General features: G+C 44.2%; 1 protein-coding gene across 3 annotated transcripts in view; it reads right to left on the minus strand.

The window, feature by feature from the left end:
* Positions 1 to 13,601: 13,601 nt before the first annotated feature.
* LOC132386972 (NACHT, LRR and PYD domains-containing protein 3-like) overlaps positions 13,602 to 14,701 on the minus strand; it is a 45,094-nt gene continuing 43,994 nt past the window's right edge. For all 3 annotated transcript variants that reach the window (XM_059959332.1, XM_059959333.1, XM_059959331.1), the window contains 3 exons: positions 14,400 to 14,570; positions 14,077 to 14,244; positions 13,602 to 13,912 (listed from right to left, as the gene is read on the minus strand). In XM_059959332.1, the coding sequence (XP_059815315.1) occupies positions 13,825 to 13,912; positions 14,077 to 14,244; positions 14,400 to 14,570 (427 nt within the window). In that variant the 3' untranslated portion in view covers positions 13,602 to 13,824. The remainder of the gene's footprint in view (positions 13,913 to 14,076; positions 14,245 to 14,399; positions 14,571 to 14,701) is intronic.

Here is a 14,701-nt window from a genome sequence, read left to right on the forward strand (position 1 = left end):
GATCGGAAATCGGGAGCTGAGATGACATTCCTTCCTTGAGGCAGGTTAGACATTGCGGTTTTCCATTGAAATTTGAACAATTATGAAAACTAATGGGACAATTCTGTAGTGTTGAGCAACTGACCACAATACGAAACACCACTCGAATTGCCGGAACTGTTTTGTTGCCATTGAGAAGTTTTTAGAAGTCATTACAGAGTCTGTAAAAGTACTTGTTACCCACCCAAACCTCCAAACAGCCCGGAAATTGGGTGGCAAACGTGCCTTTCTCACAAAGTAATGCAAGCCATCTTTAGAAATAGACTTCCTGCAGATGATAACTGGACCTTGTGGAGTCATTCCCTGCGCTAGTTTACGTATCACTCAGCTGCTACAAACTCACTGGACAGTGCCAAAGTCGACAGTTACAATTCGGGTCTGAGTCCAGGCGGATGTTCTCTGCTCATCGCTTGACGTCGGATCCGATGTTGGGTGCAAGCAACTAAATCTCATTGCGGTGCTGCCCACTCACTGCGAGCTCGGACCAGTCCCGATCTGACCGCCGGGGTGCCTGCTGTGAATTCCGTCCGCTCTCCTTGTGATGGCCATATTTCCAGCCGCTGCTCCGTCTGCGAGAAGCACCGGCTTTGTCCGTCACTTGAGCGGTGTCTATTTACACCGCAGGGCGGGATTTATTATTGAGCGTGGGTCGGCTATGATGACAGCGTGGTAATGGTCAAAAATCAAAATAAGATGCAGTATGAATTTAATCCCTGGTCGGAGGTGAAGGTCGCAGGGTGCGGGCGCCGAGGGGTCTGTTCTCATGATGTGTCTCCGTCGGGCTGCAAACCGGTTTAGTTCTCCCCGCTGCTATGCTCTCCAATGACCGCCAGTTTTTGCACTGTCAAGTTGAAATAGAAAAGCTCCTACCACCACTGATAAGAACTTAGACATTTTGTTTATTAATTGGTTGAATAATTGACACGAGCGGATATTTCGCTGCGCTGATGAACTGCTCTCTGAACTTGGTCTGAGTTACTCCATAAATAAACGTGTTTGTACAGCAACGTAATACCATCAGCATGTATCCGGAGTGTTCAACTATGTATTCCGTATCATTGTAATTATTTTGATCCAATCTAGCAATGGTGTTGTAAAGGAATTCGGCAACAGTTACCGACCACAGGATGAGGAAGCTTCCGGAGATGGTGAGAAGTAAGATCACAGACCTCCTCCTGCTCTCCATCTCCGGGTCACTGCGGTTCTCCGCCTTGTTCAGACCCCTCAGCCCCTTACGGACGCGACCAGTCGCTAAAATGTGTCTGACTGTCAGAGCGTTGAACAGAAGTATTAACACGAACGGGAGTAATGGCACAAGAACGGTAGAACACATTTTATAACCTACCCACCCGGGATCCGTATAGTAACTCGGCTTACGAACACAGTCCCAGGGTATATTGTCGATCACTTTCGCGGGACCATATCTGAAGAAATAGGGCACATCCTTAAAACAGAGCAGAACGCCGGTTGTTGTCAGAACTACAGCTGCAGTTTTCCCGGTGCAATACCTTGCTTTCCACTTCTGACAGCAGATGGCGACAAACCGATCAAAGGTGAACGTGACGGTGAACCAGACAGAGCAGTCCATGGCTGCAAATCCCAGTGCAGATATCGCACTGCATACGGGGGTGATGTCCAGAAAAGTCCCGGGGAAGTAATAATAACTGATTCTCCACAGTATGACCTCAACGATGATGGTTAGTAGATCCGCCGTTGCCATGGCCACCAGGTAGCGAGTGGTGCAGGAGGAGAGGCCGCACTTTCCCCGGGACAGGATCACAATCGCTACTAAATTCACTGTGTACAACGCAAAAAGCATGGGTTAATTACTGTTTCACCGATCAGTGGTCCACAGTGCAGGGATAAGCTGGAAATTGAGAACCATCAAACTTTGCAGATAACTAATTTCTGGATTATTAAAAGTTGTAAAGCCGGAGTCGCAGATTACTTTAACCAGTGCATGGTGGGAGAATTGGTACCGTACTCGATTTCTAAAGAGGAACAACATTTGTGAAGGAGACATTGCCAATTTGTCACTGAGGGCGCTTTAGCTCAATGAATGTATATCTCCAACCACGAGGGTTTCGACAAAGGTTTAAAGCCTAGACACCTCGCCACCTTTCTCAGTGACGTAATTGGCATGATCCCGTCGGCTATGCTTGGTCATTCTCCCCACCTCCTCCTGAGTCCATTAGAACGTTCAAAACAAATTTGCTTCGCCATTCGGCAGTCTTTGCCTCCACATGGTTGCCGTTTGTCACCAGCCCACTGGGGCGCCGCATAGTTCGCCTCTTTTAAATCTTGCAGCTGCTCTTATTTGGGTTCTTTTCCCCACTGTACCAAGGTACCCGATGAGAAAGCTCCAAAATTTCCCTTGAAAGATTCTGCCTGATCCGCTGAACATTTCAGATATTTTGCACGTCAGTGCTCAGATCATTAAAAACAATGCAGGTACATCAAAGCATCTCTCTCTTTTGTGGTTGTCCCAACATTATTCTCAATGCTTCGACACATTGCTCCAGAGAGGATTATCGCCTAGTACCCCTTCTGACCTTCAACGCACAACACTGGGCTCCCTCTTAACTCTCTCTTCATTTCACTACACAGGGCGTGGAAACAAACCCTGGTACACTGAAACGCACACATCCGATTATTTCAATTTTAGGAATCAGCGATGGTTCTGAGTCTAACTAGCAAGAGATTTCTATCAGGGTTTCACTTCCCACTTTCCATCCAAACTTGTAGCAATTTCGTAAAGCATAGTGCAATACCTGTAAACTAACTTAAAATCCGTTGCGTTATTGATGCGGAATAACACCAAGTAGACCGCAAATCTGCCGAGCGCACTGAATTATCGGAGTTGACTTTGGTAGCGTCTTTGCATTGATAAATCAAAACTGTGTGCCATGAATCTATTGTCTCTGTGCTTACACTCTCCATTTGTTTCAATTGCCGGTTTATTTTCAGCCGATTAAACTGCAAGTGAACTCTGAAAGAACACAGAGTTTGTCATAATGTCTGCACGGCATTCACTAAGACACCGGCATCACAACGCTGTCGGTAACGGAACGAATCCAAAGACCGCGCACACTGAACTGAAAATGCTAGTTCGCCCATCATCTTACCAGGAACGCCAGTAACGGCAATGATCATGAAATATATCTTTCTCACACGGTAGAATATTTCAAGCATGCTGTGTGGGATTCAATCTGTCTTCTGGCTGCCGCGATCTCGCTGAAGAAACTCTGAGCTGATGAATCTCCACGGTCATTCATTTATACTCACTCCAGAACACCGAAGTTGCAATACTACTCAAGGCTGACGTGTCTTCCAACAGCTGAGGTAAAAACAAACATGATGTAATTCAAGTAAAATCCCAGTTGTGATGAGGTATGGATTGATTGACAAAAAATTGCAAAATCTCAAAGATGAAGAAATGACGATTGGAGAAGTCAGTGAATGTTGTTGTGGAACACTCTCAGGCTCGCCCCTCGGTTTCATGACTTTTATGGTCCGTTTCTAACGTCCATAGACTTTATCATCATAACCCAATTCTGTAACGTCACCGGACTGCGTATTGTCTCGGGATATAAGTATACATATAGAAGAATATTCGTTTGTATATTTGCGTATCTCAGTAAAAAGACCTAAACGAAAATGTCACCCAGGTTTACGAAGTTGCTGAGCACATGAAAACCGTGAATCAAATTAATTGCAATAAACGCAAAATGCTGGGAGAACTGGTCAGTTCACGCATTATCCATGGAAATGAATAAACAGTCCACCTTATTGGCCAAGGCCCTTCTTTATATTAATTAACGCTTCGTCAGGAACCTCAGCTCCATCGAGAAAAAGCGGTATTTCCAGGAGGCCAACCATTGCCACTGATATCCTCAGTCCTGTTTGGCAAAATCTGTCCAAGGCCTCCCCTTCGCCACCACCAGGTCGGTCTCAGACTGAAGGATTAACACCTTCCCTTCCGTCTAGGTAACCTCTAATCTTATGGCAAGGACACGGAGATCTCACGGTATATACCGCTCCCCTTTCCCTTTTCTGTTTGCTCACTGTTACTTCTGACTCTTCTCCTCGTTTGCCTGTCAACACCGCTGCCCCTTTTCCCATCGTTCAGTGATCCAATCCGCAGACTCCCCTCTCCTATCAGATTCCTTCCTTTCCAGCCCTTTGTCATTATCAGTTATCACCCGCCCCCAATCTACATCTTGTTTTACCCATCCCCTTACAGCTTTTCCTGTTCCCCCTCCTCGGAACCTTCTTATTCTGATATCTTGCCCCTTTCATTCCACCTCGAAACTGGGTCGCGACCCGAAACGTCGACTCTTTATTCGTTTCAGTACATTCTGCCCGAGATGCTGATTTCCTACAACATTCTGTATGGTATTGTGTTATAGCATTGAACTGCTGTTGCTAAGCTAATAAATTGCACGTCACATGCCGGTGATAATAAACCTGATTGTGATTCTGATTCTATTGTTTTCAATTGTGGGCGCAGAGTCACTATATCTGGGGACTGAGGAGAAAGGGGAACCTCCCCATTGTCACTGGGAGGACGGGGTCTCCGACAGAGGGCAGTGTGGGGAGGTCACTGTTCCCGGAGATTGCGGGATGATGTCATTCACCCGACACATTGACCTGGGGAATGAGAATTCCGTCACCGATGGGAGATGGATATACAGCGTCACGTTCCCAGACGTTCGATCGAAGGAGAGTCACAACGCTTACTGTATGGACACCGTAGCTGTACGGTCTGTCGATATTCAGCCAGCTGCGCCACCTTTGGGAAGAGAGGATAGAAGTCGGGAACAGCGGGGCTGACTTGAGCAGGTTTGTGCTTCGTTAGGGGGTTGCTCTGTTAATGAACCGGAGTACTGAAATGAACGGATATTTCACCGCGCTTTTCACCTGCTCTCGGAATCTGGACTGAAGGGCGGCGTAAATGAATGTGTTCGTGCAGCAGCTGAAATTCCTTAGCAAATATCCGGCATAGGCGGAAATAATTTCCGAGTTATTCCCCTATGTTCCTATCCGGGTGACGTGATGGTTAATAAATTCTGCAACTTTCGTCAGCCACAGGAGGATGAAGCTGCCGGAGACGGTGAAGAGCAGAACCACAGACCCTCTTCCGGCTCTCCATCTCCGGGTCACTGCTGTTTCCCCCCTTGCTCTGACCCCTCAGCCCCCTACGGACCCGACTGGCCACTAAAATGTGCCTGTCTGTCAGAGGGTTGAGCAGCAGAATTACGCCGAATGGGAGGAACGGAGTCAAAACGATGTAAAACCAGTCATACGCCACCCACGCCGGTTCAGTGAAGTAACTTGTCTTCGGTTAACAGAACCATGGTACATTGTTAATGATCTCTCTGTAAGTGAAGTAGAGTGGGCCGTTTTTCAGACGGAACGGACCGCTAGGTGGCGCTAGAACCACGGCCGCCGTTCTCCCCGTGCAGTACTTTGTTTTCAGTTTCTGACAGAAAATGGCAACAAACCGATCGAAGGTGAAAGTGACGGTGAACCAGACGGAACAGTTCACGGCAATGCGGGGCAGGACACGGAGAACAGAGCACACAGAGAAACAAACAGGAAAATAATGATAATTGAGTTGATATAAACCGACCTCAGTGATAATGACCAGTAGATCCGCCGCTGCCATGGCCACCAGGTACCGCGTGGTGAAGAAGGAGAGGCCGCACTTTCCCCGGACAGGATGACAATCGCCACTAAATTCATTGGAGATACAGAACGGAATGACTTAAAATATATGATTCGCAGTTAGGCACCCCCAAATTAATCGCCCTCCACTGCCCATCAAGGGTAAGGTTGAGTTACTGTTAATCTCAGATTCACTGCTATCGGATTCCAATGATTCGCCACTCACGAGCGTTAAGGAATTTCATCTGATATCCGTCGTGAACAGTGTATTCATTCTTCTGAAATTTTGCCTCCTCGGACTCGACTGCGCGGTGCAGGATGCATATTCCCGTCACCCAGACTGTCAGTCATAGAATCATAGAAATCTACAGCGCATTTCAGACCATTCGGCCCACAATGTTGTGCCGACCATGTAAACTCAGGTTGAGATTATCTGCAACATTTGCAAATCATTCATCTTGCTCAGTGTGAATGAGTGCACAGGTCATTGTTTGACTGAAGCAGCTTCGTGACGGAGCGTCCAGTCCACGTGATCCAATCCCCGTCACAGTACAGCCACGTCAGAAGCCAATATGGTGAACATTCGTCTATTGAGAGTAGGTATTTCTTAAGCAAGGAGCTCAGGCTGCACGCGATACTACAATTTTTGTCTCATAATGTCGAGACGAAATTGGAATAGGAAAACATTACTCTGACAGTGGGATAAATGTTACTTGCTGAGAATATCAACTGACCATCTCTGAATCTGACTGGTTGCCCAATTTACAAGTGAACAGTGAACAGTGTTCCAGGTGACCTGAGAATTGGCGTACGAGAAATTTCCAATATATTATGCAAATCGCGATTATGGTAGCACTTCGCTTTAAATTTCCCCATACATTATATTTTTCTACGTTATTTTTTAATTGCCATGAATTTTCGCAAAAAACGAGATTCACTAATTTGCACTGGATCATCTCGGCATCCTCATAATTTTCCAGAACACCAAATTTCACCTCGACAGGAATGTCAGGAAAAAACAAACAAACAAACAACTATATCCCGTCCTCATAAAACCCCACAATGCCCAATTTCACCTCTCCGGGAAAGCCAAATAAATATAGCTCTTCCTCATAATTCCCCACATCGCCTAAGTTCACCTTGCCGGGTACGTCAGAAAATAAATAAAACCCGTCTGTCACATCAACCAGCTTTATTGTGCGGGAACAATAAAACCTCATAACTCGTAACTCTCCACATCGCCCAACTGCACCTCGCCGAGAACGCCAGAAAAAAATAAAAATAAAACGCCCGGTCCGACCTAATCGACATAATCGATACAGTCTACGTCATGACAGATGGGGTTCCATTCTGTGCAGTACCACACATGTAATTGCCTGCTACAATAAAAAAAGGAATAATTTATTACACATGACTGCATTTTTTGTCTGACAACGATTGCTCAACGCAAACTGGCACATCACCGTCTTTTCCACGGGGGAGTTTATCCGAGATAATGCTTATTATTTCATACTTTATAGGGGTTTGGAGAATCGTTTCTGTTATTGCTGGTGGACTAGACAGTTTAGTTTGACCTTGACAATTTCTTTCAGTGCGCTGTATTCACGAACACGTGATATATTTGAAAAGTTTTGCTATTAAAAACTTCCGAGTCCTTTCGAAGATGACATAAATCTCAAACAACGTCCACACGACAGCATTACACATTCTAAGTACACTTTATCCAGCTCCCGTCGATGCAACTGCTTTCACGTTACCCGCTCCAGCATTTCATTGATTGTGCTGTTGTTGTTTAATTATTCTGTCCTTTATTTGTTGGCATTACAAATTCAGACAAAGTTTCACACATCTGGAACTGTTGTGCTCACTCACCAGGAACTCCAGTGACGGCGATGACCACGGACAATATCTTCTCCGCACTGAAATACACTGTCCGTATTTTCCACTTGATGCAAGCAGCCTCTCGCAATGAATTATTCAGTCAACGCATTCCAAGTGCTTTATAGACAGTACAATCCCCATGGAAATATAATGGTTTCATCACAGTTAAAAACAGAGAAGGTAAAATAGGAATAAACATAGAAACAATGAATACCTACTGCGCAATTCAGGCCCTTCGGCCCACAAAGTTGAGCCGAACATTTCCCTACCTTAGAAGTTACTCGGCTTACGTTTAGCCCTATATTTCTCTGAGCTGCATGTACCTACCCAAAATTCTCTTAGAAGACCCTATCGTTTCCGCCTTCTCCACCATTGCCAGCAGCCCATTCCGGGCACTCAACACACTCTGAGTAAACATTGACCTCTGACATCTCCTCTGTACCTAATCCCCAGCACTTTAAACCTGTGTCCTTTTGTGGCAACTATTTCAGCCCAAGGGAAAAGCCTCTGATTATTCACACGATCAATACCTCTCATCATCTTATACACCTCTATCAGGTCACCTCTCATCCCCCGTCGCTCCAACGAAAAAAGGCCGAGTTCACTCAACCTATTCTCTTAAGGCATGCTCACCAAACCAAGAGACATCCTTGTAAATCTCGTCTTCGCCCTTCCTATGGCTTCCACATCCAGTAGTGAGGCGACCAGAAAGAGCACAGTACTCCAAGTGGGGTCTGAGCAAGATCCCTCTGATTCTCTGCACTGAAGGAGTCTTACCATTAATATTACATTCTGCCATCATATTTGACCTACCAAAATGACCCACTTCACATTTATCAGGGTTGAACTCCATCTGCCACTTCTCAGCCCTGTTTTGCATCTTATCAATGTCCCGATGCAAACCCTGATAGCCCTCTACACTATTGACAACACCCCCAACCTTTCTATCATCAGCAAACTCACTAACCCATCTCTCCAATTCCGCATCGAGGTCATTTATAAAAATCACGAAGAGCAAGGGTCACAGAACAGACCCCTGTGGCACACCACTCGTCACCGAACTCCATGCAGAATGTGACCATCTACAACCACACTTTGCCTTCTGTGGGTAAGCTATTTCTAGATCCACAAAGCAATGTCCTCTTGGATCCCATGCCCTCTTACTTCCTTAATAAGCCCTGCATGGGCTAGCTTATCAAATGCCTTGCTGAAATCCATATAAACAAAGTCTACTGCCGTTCCTCAATCAATGTGTTTAGACACTACTTCAAACAATCCAATCGGGCTCGTAAGGCATTCACCTTCCCTTGACAAAGCCATGCTGACTATTCCTAATCATGTTATATCTCTCCAGATGTTCATGAATCCTACATCTCAAGTTCTTCTCTATCAACTTATCAACCACTGAAGTAAGACTCACTGGTTTATAATTTCCTGGGCTAACTCTACTCACTTTCTTGAATAAGGGAACAACATCCACAACCCTGCATTCCTCCGGAACCTCTCGTGTCCCCATTGATGCTGCAAATATCATCGCCAGAGGCTAAGAAATCTCCTCCCTCGCCTCCGACAGTAGCCTGGGGTACATCTCATCCGGTCCTGGCGACTTATCCAACTTGATGCTTTCCAAAAGCTCCAGCACATCCTCTTTCGTAATATCTACATGCTCAAATTTTTCGGTCCCCAGCAAGTCATCACTGCAATCATCAAGATCGATTTCAATAGTGAATATTGAAGTAAAGTGTTCATTAAGTACCTCTGCTATTTTCTCCGGTCCCATAAACTCTTTCCCAATGTCACACTTGATAGATCCTATTCTTTCACATCTTATCCTCTTACTCTTCACATACTTACAGAATGCCTTGGGATTGTCCTTAATCCTGCCCGCCAAGGCCTTCTCATGGCCTTTTCTAGCTCGCCTAATTTCATTCTTATGCTCCTTCCTGCTAGCCTTATAAACTTCTAGATTCATGTCATTACCTCATTTCTTGAACCTTTCGTAAGTTCTTTTCTCCTTGACTAGATTTACAACGCCTTTTGTGTACCACGATTCTTGTACCCTACCATCCTTTCCATGTCTCATTGGAACGTATCTACTCAGAACCCCACGCAAATATCCCCTAAACATTGTCTACATTTCTTCAGTACGTTCCCCTGTGGACATCTGTTTAAAATTTATGCTTACAAGTGATAGCCTCACAGTTCCCCTTACTCCAATTACAGGTTTCCCTAACTCGCCTGTTCCTATCCCTCTCTAATGCTATGATAAAAGAGATAGAATTGTGATCACTACCTCCAAAATGCTCTCCCACTGAGAGACCTGACACCTGGCCAGGTTCACTTCCCAATACCAGATCAAGTACAGCATCTCCTCTTTTAGGCTTATCGAGATATTGTGTCAGGAAACCTTCCTGAACACACCTAACAAACTCCACCCCAACTAAACCCCTGGCTCTATGGAGATACCAGTCGATTTTTGGGAAATTAAAATATCCCACCACGACAATTCTGTTGTTATTACAGCTTTCCAGGATCTGCTTCCCTATCTGTACGTCGATATCCCTGTTACTACTGGGCGGCCTATAAAAAGCACACGATATAGGTTCCAGTGACGTCATCGTCCAGAACGGCTGCTGAAGCTAATAGCTCCTCCGGAAATACGTATATTTTCCTCATTAATCCATCATATTTCAGATCTTTCGATAATATTCGAACTGATAGAGGGGCAAGAATCGGGAAAAAGAATGGATTAAAAAAGCATGATTGTGAAGCCTGTGGCCGAGAGGGTTTCAGCGAACGGCTCTGCTACCCTACCACGTGCCAGGGAGACTGAAAATGGCGCAGGCGATGCGGCAAATACGATGAAAATTCCGGAAGAAATACGAGGATTCCAAAAAGATATAAAACAACAACTGAATGATATCAAGTCAGAGCTCGCCAACGTCAATCAAAAAATAGCGGTGGCAGAGACTCAAATTGAGAAGGTGGAAAATCGCGTGCAAAACGTGTAACAGATACTAAGTAAGACGATTAAAATACTAAATTAACAAAAGAGTATAATGCTTGACCTGGAGGGAAGATTCACGACGGAAAAAATGTCAGGATAAACAACGTTCCCGAAGGGTTTGTCTATGACGGAGTTTGGAAGAAAGTTGCTGTGGAACGCGCTAGAGCTTCCATTGACGACGCTGATTGAAATTGAGAGGGCGCATCGTGTGCTCGCCCCGCACTCTACCGGAGACAGAGAAGATAAGCCACGCTCCATAGTAATTAGGTTCTTTCGATACAATACCAAGGCGGAGATTCTACGAAGGGCCTGCGATAAGAAGAGGGTGTTTTTGGACGGGAAATTGATACATTTCAATCAAGATTATCCACTGGCGGTCCTGCAGAGACGTAAGAATACTCTGAAGTAAAGCGAATATTAAAGCAAAAAAGGATTAGCATTTAAACTCGGTACCCTTCAAAACTTCGAGCGTTTTATAACGATGGGATCCAAATGTTTTAGGCCGTGGAAAAGACGACTACAGACATAATGGCCAGAGGGCTGCCCATCAGCGTGATCAAACCGAGGGATAGCCCGGCTGAGCAGCTATCCCGCTCTGCTTGGGAAATACTGCGAGAATCGAGAAAGCAGGGGACAGGAGGAGGGCGAGAGAAGTATACCTGGAAGAGCCTGGGAATTTACCGAAGAAGCCCTCACTCCCTCCAGAACAGCCATTAGGTTTGGCTTACTTTGAAAGTGTTGAGAAGCTAAACGGAATAAAAATAGACGGTGCTATACTTATTTCAAGAAGTACATTTCTACAATGTGCAGTTTATATTACTCAATTATTTTTTTTTATTCATTCATTCACACTTTTTCCCCAAATAGATGAGAATATATACATGGGAGGAATACACAGGGAAGTCCTCTCAGAGTAATGGACATAGATTTTTTCACTTATTTTTATGGGTACTGCAGTGGGGGCCCTCAACACACAAATACGAGCGACTATCCCCCACGGCTAGACGTTTCCTCTAGCTCAACCCAGGATCATCTACTAGAGACCTCAGCCTTGGAACCACACCCTCGGTACCTTTTTTATTCATTCCCGTCTCTTGGTTCTTATTTGTTCAGGGACTAGATCAATTAAGTTCTATTTTTCTAATTTTAATGATATACTGATTTAATGATATAATGATATACAAATAAATTTACATGGCTAAGGACAAAGTAAAATTCATTTATTTTTACGTAAATGAGCTGTTAAATCCAATCAAATGCAGTAAAATTCTATCAGAAATGAAGAAATAATAAGTCCATGAAGTATATTTACAGGATAATCATTTAAGTGTTAATGAGCATGTAAAACTAAAGAGAATGTGATTCACTAATTTGTTTTTCTCCTCATATAAATCAGGACATAGGAGAGGATTTGCTAGTCTCAACTCAAGAAAGCTAAATTTTGAGAATGTATTTGAAATGGGAGATAAGGGGGGCAGATATATTCTGTTAAGGGAAAATATAGATGGAAATTCAGTTGCTCTATTGAACATAATCGCACCCCCAGGAAGTGATATTAGTTTCTTCCAAAAATTACTAATATTATAGTAATGGATACAAAAGGACTCTTGATATTTGGGGGAATCTTAAATTTACAATTACAACTAAAGTTAGGCACTTCCAATAGAAAAAAACAGTGAAACAAAGTCCTTACATAAGAAAGTTAGCAGTCATTTTGATGTTGTTGGTCTAATCGATATATGGAGCGATCTTTTCCCCGACAGAAGGGATTACACTCATTATTGTGCCCCCCCCCCCATTCTGTATATACAAGAATACACTATTTCATAACATTTGGAAAAGATAAAGACAAAATAAACACATGTGGAATTGGGACAATAAATGTAAGTGACAATGCACGTATATATTTATCTGTTGATTTTAACCTACAACCAAATAATACAGTAGCATGCAAAAGTTTGGCACCCCTGATCAAAATTTCTGTTACTGTGAATAGCGAAGCGAGTAAAAGTCGAACTGATTTCCAAAAGGCATACAGTTAAAGGTGGCCCATTTTTTTTTATTTCCATTTTTTATTTTCAAAGTAACAATGAAGGAAAAGTGCACGAAGTAAAAGTTTGAGCACCCTGCATGGTCACTACTTAGTAACACCCCCTTTGGCAAGTATCACAGCTTGTAAACACATTTTTTGTAGCCAGATAAGAGTCTTTCAATTCTTATTTGGGGTATTTTTGCCCATTCTTCCTTGGAAAAGGCTTCTAGTTCTGTGAGATTCTTGGGCCGACTTGCATGCACCGCTCTTTTGAGGTCTATCCACAGATTCTCGATGATGTTTAGGTCGAGGGACTGTGAGGTCCATGGCAAAACCTTCATCTTCCTACTCTTGAGGTAGTCCATTGTGGGTTTTGAGGTGTGTTTAGGATCAATATCCTGTTGCAGAAGCCATCCTCTTTTCATCTTCTGCTTTTGTTACAGACGGTGTGATGTTTGCTTCCAGAATTGGCTGGTATTTTATTGAATTAATTCTCCCCTGTACTAGTAAATGTTCCCCGTGCCATTGACTGCAACACAAGCCTGAAGCATGATCAATACACCCCCGTGTTTAACAGTTGGAGATGTGTACTTTTCATGAAATTCTCCACCTATTTTTCTCCAAACATACCTTTGTTCATTGCGGCATAAACGTTCGGTTTTAACTTCATCAGTCTACAGGACTTCTTTCCAAAATGCATCAGATTTGTTTAGATGTTCCTTTAAACCTTTTGAATAGAACTTCTTGGCCGCAATGAGCAAAGGTATGTTTATATGTACAATATAAAGATAAGTATATATGTACGATATCTGAAATACATCTTATTGAAATGATTGCTTGATGATGAATTTTAATAAAAAATAAAGTACAAAAAAAGAACGGTTATAAATTAAACTTGGCGCGCGACCATTAAAGGGAGGGAGTTAAAGGGGAGGGCATGGATTTGGGAAAAATGTCCCCTTCCCGCGGGCGGGGATTTTCACACATTCAGATGTTCACAGGAACACTCTCAGACCGGGTCTGGGTTTCCGGAGAGATCTCAGTTCCTCCTCCCGGTCTCACTGAACCGATTCACCACATTCAGATGTTCACAGATCCACTCTCAGTCCGGGTCTGGGTTCCTGTAGAGATCTCAGTTCCTTCCCCCCGGTCTCACTGAACCGATTCCCCACGTTCAGATGTTCACACATTCAGATGTTCACAGATCCACTCTCAGTCCGGGTCTGGGTTCCTGCAGAGATCTCAGTTCCTTCTCCCCGGTCTCACTGAACTGATTCCCCCACAGCCTGAAACAGACGGGAGAATAAAGATCAAATAAACAGATTACACAATAGTGTCAGTAACAGGGGACTGGGTTTAATGTTTCAACAACACTCACAGACAAATATCACCAGAAAACCCGCAGATCCGCTGATATTTTATCACATTGAACGTCAACACGAACACTCACAGAATCCACTTCAGACTCGGGAGGGTCTGTATGAGGCGGCGGAGACCGGGGACAGATCGGTCTGTCAGAGAGTTTGATCCCAGGATCAGATCCGACAGTGATGGGTTTGTACTGAGAGCGGAGACGAGATCCCCGGCAGCAGAATCTGTGAGACCGACATCCCGCAGCCTGGAGATGAGAGAGAGTGAGGGTGAAGGACACAGAGAGACAGGAGACGGTAAAAATCCCCAGTGTTTATCAGTAACATCATTACTGATCACATTAATGTTCAGTGTCAGCCACCCAGTGACTGTAAACTCAATCTCCCGCAGTCTGGTACTGACCACAGTGTCTGTATTTTACACTCCGGGTTCCTCAGAGCCGCAGACACCAGTTTCACTCCTGAATCTCCCAGTTTATTATAACTCATATTCAGCTCCGTCAGTGATCGGTTTGTACTGAGAGCGGAAGCGAGATCCTCGGCACCAGAATCTGTGAGACTGATACGGCTCAGCCTGGAGATGAGAGAGAGTGAGGGTGAAGGACACAGAGAGACAGGAGACGATACAAATTCCCAGTGTTTATTAGTAAAACAATTACTGATCACATCAATGTTCAATGTCAGACACACAGTGTCTGTAAACAC

This window comes from Hypanus sabinus, unplaced genomic scaffold, assembly GCF_030144855.1.
Source record: "Hypanus sabinus isolate sHypSab1 unplaced genomic scaffold, sHypSab1.hap1 scaffold_1440, whole genome shotgun sequence".
NCBI classification, from domain to species: Eukaryota; Metazoa; Chordata; class Chondrichthyes; order Myliobatiformes; family Dasyatidae; genus Hypanus; species Hypanus sabinus.